The following is a 14,215-nucleotide window of genomic DNA, read 5'->3' as shown; positions in this document are numbered from 1 at the left end:
CATATATGGAGGCGTTATCCTTTGTAGTTTTATAGTCAGGTCAATTCGTCATTTTATACCCGTTAAGAAATGTATTCGAAGATTCTTACTGTAAGGCTTGGAGGTAGCATACGATACTGCTTTCCTGGAGGCATAAGTATGAAACTTGTGCCTGCCACAAGCGGAGTAATTCCCATAGGAAACCACCTAGTATAGGAGCTTTAATGTCCCTTGAGGTCCTGAAGGGTCTCATTCATACAGGGTGGACCATGTGTAAACTTCCATTTTATTTGCACAAGACGGCGTTCATCAGTACCAATAACTTAAGAAAGGAAATGGCTGCAGACGACATGTGAATGATACTTCTGACACAAACTGGTCATGATTGCAAATCAAACGTTTATGGGTAGGCTAGAAATAGATCCAATCCAGGCTTTGGCAAGACTGCTCATGATGGTTATTACTAAAGATAGTTGACCACTAACATGATGAAACCCCATGACTGGACATACAGAAGCCACGGAAGGGGCTAGGGAAAGTTTATGTCCAGAATTTCATGTTTGAAACACAAGAAACCCTTGAATTTAAGTATAGTTCTTGTGTTTTTGTGACATGAAAGTGTGTTGGAAATATCTGGTGAATTACTGTCTAAAACAATCCTGAACTTTAACACGAGAGAAAAGTGAGAGTTGAGGAGAATATAGGAAAAATGTGGGGTCTGGAGCCAAAGACAGACAGTTCATGCTTTATCAGGTCACTAGCCAACCATAATAACTTAAAATGTGTTTGGCCTATCAGTGTATCTGAAAAACTGGAGCACAGCCACACATTAGGTGTAACTTAGTAATATACTTTGCAAACTTCTGAATTCCAATAAAGCAGTGCACCCGTTTAAAAATGGCATACCATTTTCACATATTTAGACCTTTTAAAAACTAGTCATGATAATAGTGGTGATGGGTTTTCTGGTATAATAAAGGCGTTTTGCTGAATTATCACATTTTACTGTCATTTGTCAGGAAATAAAACACAGTTTTTTAAATAATATCTACCTCTATGTTTCTGTTAGGAGGTTTTTTTTGTGTCACGGTTTCCTTTAAATCTATATTAGTATTCTTGTATGTATTTTAACACAATCAAGTCTGTTTCAACTCCCAGTTAAAAGCCAAATATAAATGTTGATTTAAAAAAAAAAAAAGTCGGAACATATTACAAATTTGTATTGCAAAGTGAAAACACAAGACTATAGGAGTGCTGTATTTAGAAGGATGCATTGGTTATTAAATATAATGAACTTTATATTTGTCATCTTTGAAAAGATTATATTAACATGTTCTGAAATAAATGGTAAAACCAAAATTACCCATTCTTGAGAAACTGAGTATAATTTTTTATGAAATTCTCAACACCTAGTGGGTGTCCCCAGGTTTTGTTCTGTTGCTGATGCCAATACTGTATTTCTTTGGTAGTGTTATTATTAGTGAAGTGTTAGATTGTCTGCACCCTGTGCATTTAACTTTAAAGAGAAACCTGCAGAGGAAAAGTTAAGAATCACTACTGCAGAAGAGCTCCTTTGAAGGGGGTTAGTATTCTCTAAAATGGCCTAGTCACCTAAGTGCCACTATCACAGACTAATCTAAGCAACATGAACTAAATTGCCTGTGAAAACCTTTGGACTGTTGGACTCCAATAGCACTTGTGCAATCTGCCCAATGCGGATCTGTACTTTTGACCCATGGTGAGAGGCTGAAACTATATTGACTTTTGCTATTACGCCAGAGAAATTGTTTTTGGCATTGACACATAAGACTGGGCTCTCTTGATTTGCCCACACATGCAGTGAACAAGAGTGGAGAGGGAGAGGCCAAAGGGCACTCAGAGAGAGCAGGGCTGATCTTGCTGTGCAAGAGCTTAAGACAGACAGATACCGTCGGAGCCAGGTGCACAGCTGGGCTTCCACTGCAGTCACTTTTTGAGTTGCACCCTAACTTTCCGTTTAGTGGAATGCCACAAAGTGGCCTGATTCTATTCCACCAAACCCATATTGTTTTTCGACAGCACCAGACTTTAAAGGCAATTGACAATGGTCATAGCACAAAATTGTAAACTGTGATTTCTCAATTTAGATTATAAATCACCAGCTTTTTTTTTAATAGCATTGGAAAACCTATTCCTTTTCTGATTTTTAGATATTTTGGAAGCTAGGTTGGTTAAGTGTTATTCTGACTGGCTTCCCGAATGCATCCCCTGCCATTGTCTCTGGGCATGATGCCAGTGTTTCTGCTTCTATATTAACTTGGTTAGTGCACAACCGGAGAAGCACCGCAATGCTCTATCTGCTGTACTGAAGGGAAGGGGCTTTTCAAACCCTTTACATTTTTGCTCATACTCAAGAAACCTATAAGAGCCTGGGAAGGCACGTGTGAATCATTTTACTTTGGTTTAAATATGAACTTGGAAGGTCAGTTTACATTTTAAAAGGTTCGGTCACAAAGCATTGACTTGAATGAATGACGATTAATCAAGTAAGCTGTGGAATGTGCTTCCCGCAGGAACAACTAGTTACCCCACTGGTTGGATTACCCATTTAAGGCACACACTTTTGTTTAGAAGAGTTCTTTTTTTAGCAACCTTGTGTCTGAAGGATAAAGGCACAATAAAACACTAAGGCCCATATTTATACTTTTATAGCGCCGCATTTGTGACATTTTTTGACGCAAAAGTGGCGCAAGCTTGCAAAATACAATTGTATTTTGTAAATTTGCGCCGTTTCTGTGTCAAAAAGCGGCGCAAATATGCAGCGCTAAAAAAGAATAGATAAGGGCCTAAATGTACACAAAAGATGCTTACAATGACTAAATATTCCGACCAGGGATGTACACTAAAGAAGAATTAGATGCTTATTGTGTGACTCGAATAACTGCAGGAAAGCTCCTTTCTTCAGAGGGTCCTAATTTGAGGAAAGTGCAGCACTGTGTCCAGCCAAGAACAAAATATATTAATAAAATGGCAATTTTGGCAGTGATACAGGGATGAAATCCTCACAAATTTAAATGTATAAAATGAAGGTAGTATCTAGAGTACTGTTTTGCTGTAGTGCAGGGCATTACAACATAATGTGAAATGCAAGATGCAGCATGCCTTAATTGCGACCGGGTAGGTGAATCTGATCTTTTCATGAATGTGTGGACTATCTTGAGGCACAATCTGTTATCCCAGAACCAGCATGGGCGATTATTGTTGTTTGGTGTGCAGTCAGTGGTAGCAGTGTGTAGGAGCATCCATTTCTTGGATTTTCATTGATCTGAATGTAAGATTATGTCTGACACACTTTGGCTTCTTTTAATGAACAATAAAATGTGTCTAGGGCACATTTGGCACTGCTAAGGTCACATAATATGTGGGTACCTCAATATGCCAGAGGTGTGTGAAGTATGCAGTGAACTGTGCATGGAGTAGGGAAAGGCATCTGCAGTCACTTTACCTGGGGGCTATGCTGGTAGCATGTGACATTGTGATTTCCTGAGAATAATATACTGACTGATCCTACCATATGAGAAGATCCTCAACGTGGATCTTAGTTTTAGATCAGATTGTCTCAATATGACACTTTGTCATTTCTCTAATGAAACAGGAAACATTTCTTCCTTTCACTGTATTTGCACAAGTAAAATAAGACAGTCATAGACACACACATACACATCACCTCTAACACAGCTTATCCGCAGAATATTGGGACTTGTGGGCCACCAAGTCACTTTAGTGTTGTGTTCATTGCTTGATATAGAGATTCAGCTCAAAGCTGGTTAACATTTATTAGAACATTCGAACGTTGGCAGGTCCATTGAAAACAATGGAGTGCTGCGGGCTTTTACTGGCCGGTAAAAGCCCGCAGCGCCAACATTCCAATGTTCGCTTTGTTCACAGCAACAGCTGTGAACAAAGCCTCACGGAGCCGAGGGGATTTTAATCCCCTCGGGCTCCGTGAGCAATTTTTTTTTTTTTTTTAATAGAACATTCTGCCCTGAGTGGCAGAATGTTCTAATAGCCTTAGAACCCGCCGTAGCGGACTCTACCGGCTATTAAAGGCCCTTTACCTTGTTAAATGCCCTCGCCTTCGGCTCGGGCATTTAACACTGGAGCGGGCCTTTAATAGCCAGTAGAGCCCGCTACGGCGGGTTCTGAGGCTATATTGGCTTTCTCTGGTGTAGAATGCGTAATACTAAGCACAGCATGGAGCATGAGTGAAAATACATTTCCATTTAGGCCTTACTCTAATGCATTCTTATCTGTATTAATGGAAATGCAGGTAAGAAAGCCTTAGTTTGGGCCTAGCAGAAGATGGCATTTATAAATGTTCAGGAAGCCACATTTTACATAAGGAGAAGATGAAAGGATTCACAGAAGCTACAGATCTGATTTCCAGGCCCAGCACAGATTTTTCTGTGGGTTCGATTTCTCTGTTTGTAGCACAGCTGTGCCAATAGCAGTACTAAGGTTTATCTCACCAACTTCCTGGTGCTTTAATATAGGTGAGAGCATGATGAAAGAGCAGGGCACATTTACACATATAGCTGGTGGGAATTCCTTACTAAATAATAAACGCCTCACTGTAGATCAAGGCATGAAAAACATTACCATTCCATTCTGTAATATTATACACTTGTCTTGCTCTAACATTTCTTTGTGGAGCTGTCTGAATAGTCCCGATGATCTGTTTGTTCATTTGATGGAGGGTTATTACAATGGGTGTGCAAGCAGTTTTTACTACTTAAGCAGGGCCTGTGTTATCACCTCTGTTACCAATACCTTGCAAATACTCCAGATAGAAATACCTTTTCTGTGCCATTTATTGATGCAGGATTTCGACTCCAATTACTTAACATGCTCCTTTACTACCAAAGGCCTAAGCTCAAGGTACGTTGGTTTAGCAGTGTTCCACAAAATGGCGCATAAATCAGACATTTCAAGAATGTAGGTAAGAATTATTGTACCAAAATGTCTGTAGCTAGTGTAAATCTGTCCTTATTACTTCACCATGCCTTAACAATTCACCAGAAGTCATACCCCTTGAAATGACATTCATAATTTAGGGCAGACACCCATTGTTTTGGGGATCTCTATCGTGTGTATAAACACAACGAGAGAAAATGTCTAGCCCATGAACAGAAAGGCATTTTTCAGGGGTGATGGGCTACAACAAAGCTATGGATCATAATAAATTAGCTTGCAATTAATAAAATGTTACTTTTTCCTAGTACTGATCTCTATACTAGAAACCAATGAAAAAACGGAATAGTTTTTATCTTACAGTAGAAATAGTAAACATAATTGTTAATGCTATACAGGTACAGATGATGGAGAACATAATGCAAAAATAAATCATTACAAATTCAAATATTAAAATTATCAACAAATGTAAAGTTATTTAAGTATTCAAGGAGAGTCAGTGTGACAGATACAGGATAACAACAGGCATGCCAAGGATAGCGTGTGGTAACAACAGGGCAAGGCTGAATGACTATACAGGAATACAAATATCTGACAATACTTGGAGACCTCAATACAATCCAGAGAGGATGTGTCCTCAGTGTCCAGTTACTTACTTTGATTTCACTAAATGTTGAAGTTAATGAGACAGTACCAAAGGGGAACACCTCAAGGTAACATATATGCCACACCCTTGCTGAAAAATTAAATATTCATTGTGTGCAAACGAGCAAAGTCATAACTCACTATTAGACACTAAGGGGGTTATTCTAACTTTGGAGGAGTGTTAATCCGTCCCAAAAGTGACGGTAAAGTGACGGATATACCACCAGCCGTATTACGAGTTCCATAGGATATAATGGACTCGGAATACGGCTGGTGGTAAATCCGTCACTTTTCCGTCACTTTTGGGACGGATTAACACCTCCTCCAAAGTTAGAATAACCCCCTAAGTGTGAGCAGCAGAGTTTTTCTGATCCTTAACCAAACACATAGTAGTGCAGGACTGTAATCATAAGTTCTGCCAAAATGTAATCACAAGTTCTGCCATAAAGGCCTATCAAATCCAGGGAGATGTGGATTTCGGTGAGGAAAGGTCCAACATTTGCACGTTATTCCCCATTTCAACGATGAAAACTTGTGATAACAGCTATTTATCAGACCTGATATATATGAACCCCTGGGGTATTGTATTTTATTTGACTGATAAATAACGGTTTCCCACCAGGTCACTCATAATGACAAACATAGAGTCACTTCTATTACAGCTGGTGGCCATAGACACATGTTGTAAAAAAAGCAATCAACCTTTGTGTGTCTCCATACTTGATTGACCAGTCACTACCTATTGAGAAGCAGCCTTGTGAGCTACAAGAAGGTTGACGTCAGCAAAGAAAGGGGATTGTGTTTGGCTTTAAGCATGTCACATTAATGATACAGTAGCCTAATACATTCTGCAGTCTTTTTCAGTTTTTAAAACAAAACATGCACAAAAACCATATTTAAAAAGATTCCACTATGACATTCATAATTTGCATTTCCTTTCACCTTAACATGTCATTGCCCAAATGGTGGCTGTGTAATTCAATTTTTCAGTGGCATGGCCTTTCAAAGTTCTACTCTCTGCAGGTATCAAATATGCAGCAAGAACATGGTGGCAGCCCCATTTTTTATTTATTTTCTGAAAATAACGAGGAAGATATTTGTTATGAGCTTGGCTTCGGGAGATGCAAAATAATGTTATCAGCTCTACATAAGACACGCAAGGAGAAGGAAGCATGGGCTGAACATAAGTGTATGCTTTTGGAGGAATCTGTTGGGACTGCAATATGAATTTAGTTTGAGACCTCAGTTGTGGCAAATCGCGGTTGTCAGTAAACACAGAGTTCAAAGGGAGGAGGATAACGTACACTGCACAAATTAATAAAATCATAAAAAGTATCATTTACCGTTTGTTGCGGTTGAACTGGGACACAAAAATCAACAATTTCACATTGGATCACAGTGAACTGAAACAAGCTCGGAAGAGTACTGTGCTTTCTTACTCAGGAAAGGGAGACGCATTTTCAGCCTCCAGGAATCAAACATCCGAGCCCCGACCCAACTTGCCCTCGCGGCAGGTTATTTTGTCCAGAAGTCGAAAACAAAAGGCTGTTTTCTGAGAAAATTTACGGTTTGTCCTTCACGTAATTCGAAACAACATTCCCTTCCAAATTGGCTACAATGGCTGTCTCATAAGATGACGATATCTTTTCAGTGAGTTTAAGGTTCTTCTGTCCCAAATCAAGTACTGGAGATTTAAACTTCACATTTTGATTTCACAATTATGGGTGAAAGCTATTGAGCAACGCACTCCACTTGTTACATTACAGAGCAATAGAAAAAAACGAATTTCATTTTTTTATCGTTAAAACATAAGAAACTGTTCAGTTTGGGTGCTGGGTATGCCATTTTAAGCGTATGTGGCAGTTATAAAACACTGATGGAAACAAAAGATGTTAAATAGTATATTGATATTGAAATTTGATCAAAAAAATGAAAGAAAGGAACAATTGTGTTTCTGCAAATATATTTTGGATGGTTTCTTGCATTCTCTACAAACTCTCATGGAGCATATACATTTAACTTAAAGCCTTTTTGGCTGCATTCTTCCAACAAATAGCATGTCTTGGAGCGTCAGGCTAATGCTGTTGCTTATGGTAGACCGGAAGTCCCAGAGGCCTGTGAGGGGCCCATTGGAAGGCAAATGTTGGTTAAAGGGATTTATGGCTGCTTCTGCATTTTACAATGTTAGTGTATCAACTAAAGCCTCCTCCTCCTCCAAAGAGAACTAAAGCCCATGACTAATAATTAAGGTGCCATACTTCTTACCCAGAAATAGCAAATCTCATTCTGGGGCTGTCCCTAAGTGCTTTAAAGCACATCTAAGTTTTCAGAATTGAGACCTTAGGAAGGCTGCAGTTTATTATTATCATTTTTTAATTATTATTATTTGTACAACTATTAAAAAATGTTCATGGTAAAAATAACTCACTATATGATACATATACCCAAACGGTGTGATACTTTATATAATAAAAGATGAAAATAGTCACTTTCCATAATAAAAATAGGTTCTATTTTTTGTTTATTTTACAATATACTTAATATTCTTATCTTCTTGCTCTTCACTCTGAAAGAAAACAGGTCCCATATTGATACTGTGAGTACTCTGGAGCTTCTTGAAGTGATGGTCGACAGCAGAATGATTATAAGCAATTTGAGCAGCCACATTCCACAAATCTTTCCAGTTCTTCTGTAAAGGAGGAGCCGTCCAGGCATTGAAACATGTATTTCCGCCGTTTGCTCCTCACTGGTGTGCAGCACTGGTCGTTGTTGCAGGTACCCCGGCATTCCATCCGTGGCACCTTGGATGTTGTTGCACAGGAGGTGTATCCTTGCTGCTTGCGGATGATTTCTCGGATGACTTCACCTTGGCAAAGATCCTCTGCTGCACAGTGGGTGAAAGCAAATAAATCTTATTAAGGAAATAGTATATTCTGTGAACTATAATAAAAAGATGTTATTGAAAATAAGCCAATTTACATGTGCTGTTGTTGAGTTTAGATATATCGACCTATGACCAGGACCCCTGGAACTATGTGATTATGCGGCCACAGGTTTATTTCCATAATTATGGAATTACCGCAATTGCTGCATAATCTTCTAATATTCCATTTTTTGCTGCATAATTTTCTGATTTTAACAAAAAAGTTGTTTTTAGATCAAATGGATCGAACATTACTAAAAATGTAGCGACATGTGTTAGCCCACAGTGGAAGGCCGTTCACAAAGGTTAACTGGCCATCTTTCAGTTGCTTATTCCTGTATTTGGTTGTTAAACTGGTACTAAAAAGGTAAAATATTTGCCCTGACAGTATTAACATGTAAAAACCTTACAAAATAATGAAATAATATTATCACAAATGTCCCACATTATGCCACATAATTGACTTTTGCTGCTACATAATTTAGTAAACCCTGCCATAACATGTGGTGCTCCCCTGGTCCATAATTTCAGTGGCCCTGCATTTGACTTGCAGAATACTGATATAATGCAGGTTGATTTGGAAAACTCACAATATACTCAAGGCAAGGTTTTTTTTTTTACAAACACTAATGTGACCAATTTTGCAGACAGAAACAAAGTCCCATTCATGATTTTTGCCCATACAATCATAAAATCATTGCACTGCAAGATACAATATATTTCTGTACCATTTCTCCATAACCCATTACACCAGCTCTACCTATTTGAAGAAACTCCTTCCAGGTGGCAGACCTTTGACTTAGTTTCCTCAAAGAACTTATCCACATCAGTTTAGCCCTTAAGCCTTCCAGTTACTCAGCTAGTCCCAGTTCACCTACACTCGTCAGATCAGCAAATCAGCAATTTATTCCACATTGTACTAACATAATAAACTCCTATTTCTCTCACAGATAACTGCCTGACTGTTTTGGAGCTGGCCAGGCAAAACATCTTTAAAAAATATATAATGTTGATTAATGAGATCAACAATTATTGGCCCATGACAAATTTCCCACTCCTGTTTAAAGTCATTGCAGGAAATAATCTGGTGGATGACAGCAATCAGGCCTCAGATTATGCTTTGGTACTGAGAAGGACACTTTTCAAATCGGCCACTACATCAACTCCTACCAATGCTTCTTAAACTATTTTCAAATTTTCATGATGTAGATCACAAGACCCTCCTGGATACACACCCAACTTGTATGGCCATCGACGGCTGGTGGTGGTGGGGGGTTTTCCTGTTCACTAAATAAATACTTTCTGCAAAGTAAGTTAATGTGTTTTGTTGCTCCTCTTGTCTGCACAGTCTGAGCTCATTTAAACTTATTTTAAAACCACTGTACGATAAACTACACAACTCTGACTTATCTTAACATTAATATGCAGCTGGCATGCAGCTATACTTTATGTAGGTCCCAGATATGAACACTTTCTGACTGGTAACACAGTGACTAGTTTCAACATCATAACACCATCTTAAACTAAACCCCCAGATGACAGAATTCCTTCTCATTTTCTTTACCTCTTCTAATCTCCCAATTCAGTCATATTTATCCTCTCTGTTACCATCTCTTCTACCACTGAAAGTAAAAACCACATCTGTGTACTTTGTTCTAAATCACAGACTTCATTATAACTGCCAACATGCTAAAACTATGTAGCAAATGATGGTGCACTGAAGGTCAAACAAAATCTAACTTTAAAGCCCAACTTCAAAACCATGAGTAAGACCCGAGCCCTGACCAGACCAGTGTGTAGGAATGCTCATTAGAATCACTAAGATATAGTTACATCCACTCATTGCTGTCGCCTGTTGGATGGTGATCATTTTGATTTGACAAAATGGCCCTCAGACATGTCCTTTATTTATAAACTACCTCTATACATCAGGCACTTCTTTAAAATTACTTGGTTCACAAGATCCAGTACTCTCACTCCCCTCACCATCTTGTTCAGAACCTGACCAGGTTGGGAGGACAGCACTCTCTCTAAAGCACTGGGGAAGTGTGGCTGGAAGCTTTAGCTTTAAAAACAAACAGTGAACTTTGGCTCAGAAATATTGAGGAAATGAGGGTATAGAACTCCATTCGTCCAGAATGCCATTTAAACAGATGCCGCTTTACAGATATAATATGTGTGAGGCCTTCCTCTAAGCATGTGCTCCTTCCTACCACTCTACATTTAGTTTCTTCGGTAGGCACTTTCTATAGTATGTATTTTCTGCTTAAAATCAGCACTGTATTTAGACGCATATTGATAATTCTGATTATCGTATTCTCACTTGTACACGGATCTGATGCTTTTTCGTGCCAGATCTGCACAAAATAAAACTGCAAAAATAACAACATAGAATGGCATTCCACACAGGCAGGATGCACTTTTCTATTTGATTACCTTAATTAAATGAATTGTGTTTTTTCCGGTTTGTGTATAGGGTATATTTGTGACTGCACTTGTGATGGGTTGGTTTAAGAATTGAGTAACAGTTGGACAGTGAATTTGGGAGCTGAGCATGCCCAGACATCCACAATATGAGAATCTGAACACATTGAAGAAGCTGACTTCAAGTGAGTGAGTTTACATCTCAGTCTCTTGTTGCTATTTATTGTGGGATGAATCTCAGCCCATTAGATTCATTTGTTTCTGAACACATCTGTGTGTAAATTCATCCTTGCACAAAGACCTGTGGCCCACAGTGAGGTGACGAGCACGAAGGCAGTGATCATACGAGCCACTTACACTGCCTACACGGGCCCTGACTTTGGAAAGTATCTCTATAAGAAGCAAGATAGGGATTTTCTATTGATCACCTAATAAGTTACAAGAAGATTTAAAAGAAAGTTTGTCTCTGGTAATCCTCCAGTTCAAACCTCTAAAATAATGATGCTATGCTAATAATGTTCAAAACTCTAAGATAATGATGCTAAGGCAATGATGCTACAAGGAGAAATGGAGAGGAAAAGGCTACTATGGATCCTTCTAAATACACAATAATGGTTATAAGTAATATGGAGCGGATGATTCCAGAATCTTGAGTCAGAGAAGTTCACAGATTAGCAGAAATGACCTGAGCGACTGCTTCTCAAGTGTAGCAGGAAACTCCACTGTTCAGGGCATTTTAAGAGGTATTTTTCAGACGACGAAGCCTGTGTGAACTGTGTGAAAACAACACCTGTGCTGGCTCCCTGAGAAGCAGGTGTGGCCACAGTTGTATTATGTTAACGAGTCCTGCTCACGAGTACGCACTCTATATCGGGCAGCGAAAACAAGTCCTGCAATTAGAACGTCATTTAAAATGAAGGTATTTCCTGGCTTGGGTGTGGTGTATGTTTTCTCAATTTGTAATAATGTTCAATGCACAGAACATGCTTTGTTTTTTAAATGGATTCTGGTGTAATGGTAAGTATTCTGGTGTAAGGATCAGTACATTTTAATCTGTCCAGTATTGCAAAAGAACATAGGAAAAGTAACTTTGAATCTCCCCAGAGGTTTCTGCAACAGCTTTATATAAGAATACACCCCCATGCCATTGACCAAATAGTTGAGAGTCCCTTATCGGTGTCACTCATGGTGAACAGTCTGGTGGTATTCTGATACAAACCCAGCCAGACAGAGCAAAAACATATATCGAATTTAGGTATTTTAATGAAGGTAACATTAGAACCAGAATATGCATTACTGGCCACTTCTAAAATGTAATCAAGTTAAAATCTAGCTTTAGAAATGATCCAGAAGCAGTATTGTTCCCGGAATTTTAAAACTTGAACCACAGTAGGGTCACTAACTTCTGTCCTCTCTGCGTGACATCTGAAGACCCGCTTAACCATCATGCGCAGACTTCCAATATTCCAATTCTGATTCTTGTGACTGGTGAAAACAAATGGGATTTCATACACGTGGGGATTAGGTAATCGCCAACTGAAGGCATTAAGAGACTGCAACATCAGCTCTTTCAACCACTGTTGTAGGCAGCACACAGCCTGACTACAGCCATTCAGCCAAAAGCCCACATTCCCACTGACAGCCATCACCTACTATAGTGGTGCTCAATTTTGCCTACAGACTGTTACTTTTGTTGTGAGTGTGACCAAACTAAAAACAAGAATTAGCAAAGACAACACATTTTGCCTTGCGAAGCCCTCATTTTTCTTCAAGCATATACAACCGTAGTACACAATAGTTGAAATGGGATGACCCTTGGATGTGTGTTATGGAGTGTGGAAACAAAATGTGAGTGGCAGTTGAACAGACTTATGGAAGAACAGGGCTGTCTGAATTCACTGAAAAAACAAAGGTTAAATTAACTTTATGGTTAGGTGAAATGTTCAGTAACATGTACTATCTGCGGTAATTAGTACATGGCTAGGACCTCCATCATGCAGCCAACCCTGCCCTGTGGGTTTGCCTTTGGCAGTGCGGGGCAGGGGTTTGGTCACAAGGCTTAGCCAAGGGCTAGGCCTTGTGGCCAACCCACCCGAAGGCAACCAACCCCACGCAGTGAAGGCCTTCGGTCGGGTGCAGCGGCGGGATTGACCACAGGGCCTGGCCTAAAATAGTTTCTGACTGCAACAGATACTCCCCTGTAAGTGTTTCATACAATCAAACTCCTTTGTTTGTGACTAAAAATGCTGCATATTTACTATGCAATACTTTCTCAGAAATCTAAATATGCTTACTTGCGGAGCCTAAAATTTTCACCTTGTGAAACTGAAATGGAAAACTCCATCATGTGCGACCCAAAATTTCCTACGAATCCATGAGTACTCCGAAACATAACATTGGTCTGGGGCGCTGTGCTACCTCACGAGTAATAAACCTTCCTCAAAAGAAAACATGCAAACCCATTTATACTCAAAATATTGCCATGAGTAGGGACAGCAGACAAGTTCATGACCCTCATCTCCCACCTAACCATTTTTCATGTCCTAGATACTAAGACTGACGGTAGCAACAGCTCATCTTCAGTCTTCCTCCTCACAAATCTGTGAAGTGCGAGGCACAGAAGAATAGAAACTAGGAAAAAGGAACTTGGGAAAAGCAAAGACAAAGGGCTTGGTGGATGGACTGTAGCCACATGCATTCATAGAGAGTGCATCTGTAAAAGTAAAAAAAAAAGTACCTCAGGTCCAAGCTCCACAGCATGGATGAAGACTTCAAGCCTGAGAGGAGGAATTGGGAGGTCAGGAGGAGTGCTAATCAATAGGACCAATGTGGGAGATAGCCCATAATGAGCAAATAAGCGCAGACTAATAGGAAGCAAGAAAATATTACCCACATGGGAGCCAGCCAATGGTAAGTAAAGTGACCCGGGAGCAACCAATGGTAAGTAATAGGCAGGTTATAAACCCTTTACAATATTTTTCTTCTTACTACGATAAATTTCCCAAACACAGCACATGCACTGTGCAGACAAAACTCAAAAAGCAGACTTTATGGACCAAGATCTAGCTTTTTGTTAACTTTGGTGAAAATCCGTTCAGCGTTTTGGGCAGTAGTGGTATCTAAAGTTCCTCTGGAAAAATGAATGAGGCAAATGCGTTTTGGGACCCTCCTCCTTTTTCTCAGCCCTTGCTTGACGGATCAACTCGAAACTTTCCATGTGCAAACTAGTCAAAAAGTGCACTTTTTTGGAAAATTTTGTGCAGATTTGTCATATAGGGCCAAATGTGGTTATGT

General features: G+C 39.4%; 1 protein-coding gene across 1 annotated transcript in view; it reads right to left on the bottom strand.

Annotated features, from left to right (window-relative positions):
• Positions 1–7,520: 7,520 nt before the first annotated feature.
• SLIT3 (slit guidance ligand 3) overlaps positions 7,521–14,215 on the bottom strand; it is an 892,819-nt gene continuing 886,124 nt past the window's right edge. Inside the window, exon 36 of the mRNA XM_069199342.1 lies at positions 7,521–8,458. Coding sequence (XP_069055443.1) covers positions 8,217–8,458 — 242 coding nt within the window. The 3' untranslated portion in view covers positions 7,521–8,216. The remainder of the gene's footprint in view (positions 8,459–14,215) is intronic.

Source organism: Pleurodeles waltl, chromosome 7, assembly GCF_031143425.1.
Source record: "Pleurodeles waltl isolate 20211129_DDA chromosome 7, aPleWal1.hap1.20221129, whole genome shotgun sequence".
Classification (NCBI taxonomy): domain Eukaryota; kingdom Metazoa; phylum Chordata; class Amphibia; order Caudata; family Salamandridae; genus Pleurodeles; species Pleurodeles waltl.
Note: the sequence above shows the minus strand (reverse complement) of the source record. Positions and strands in the feature narration are given on the sequence as shown.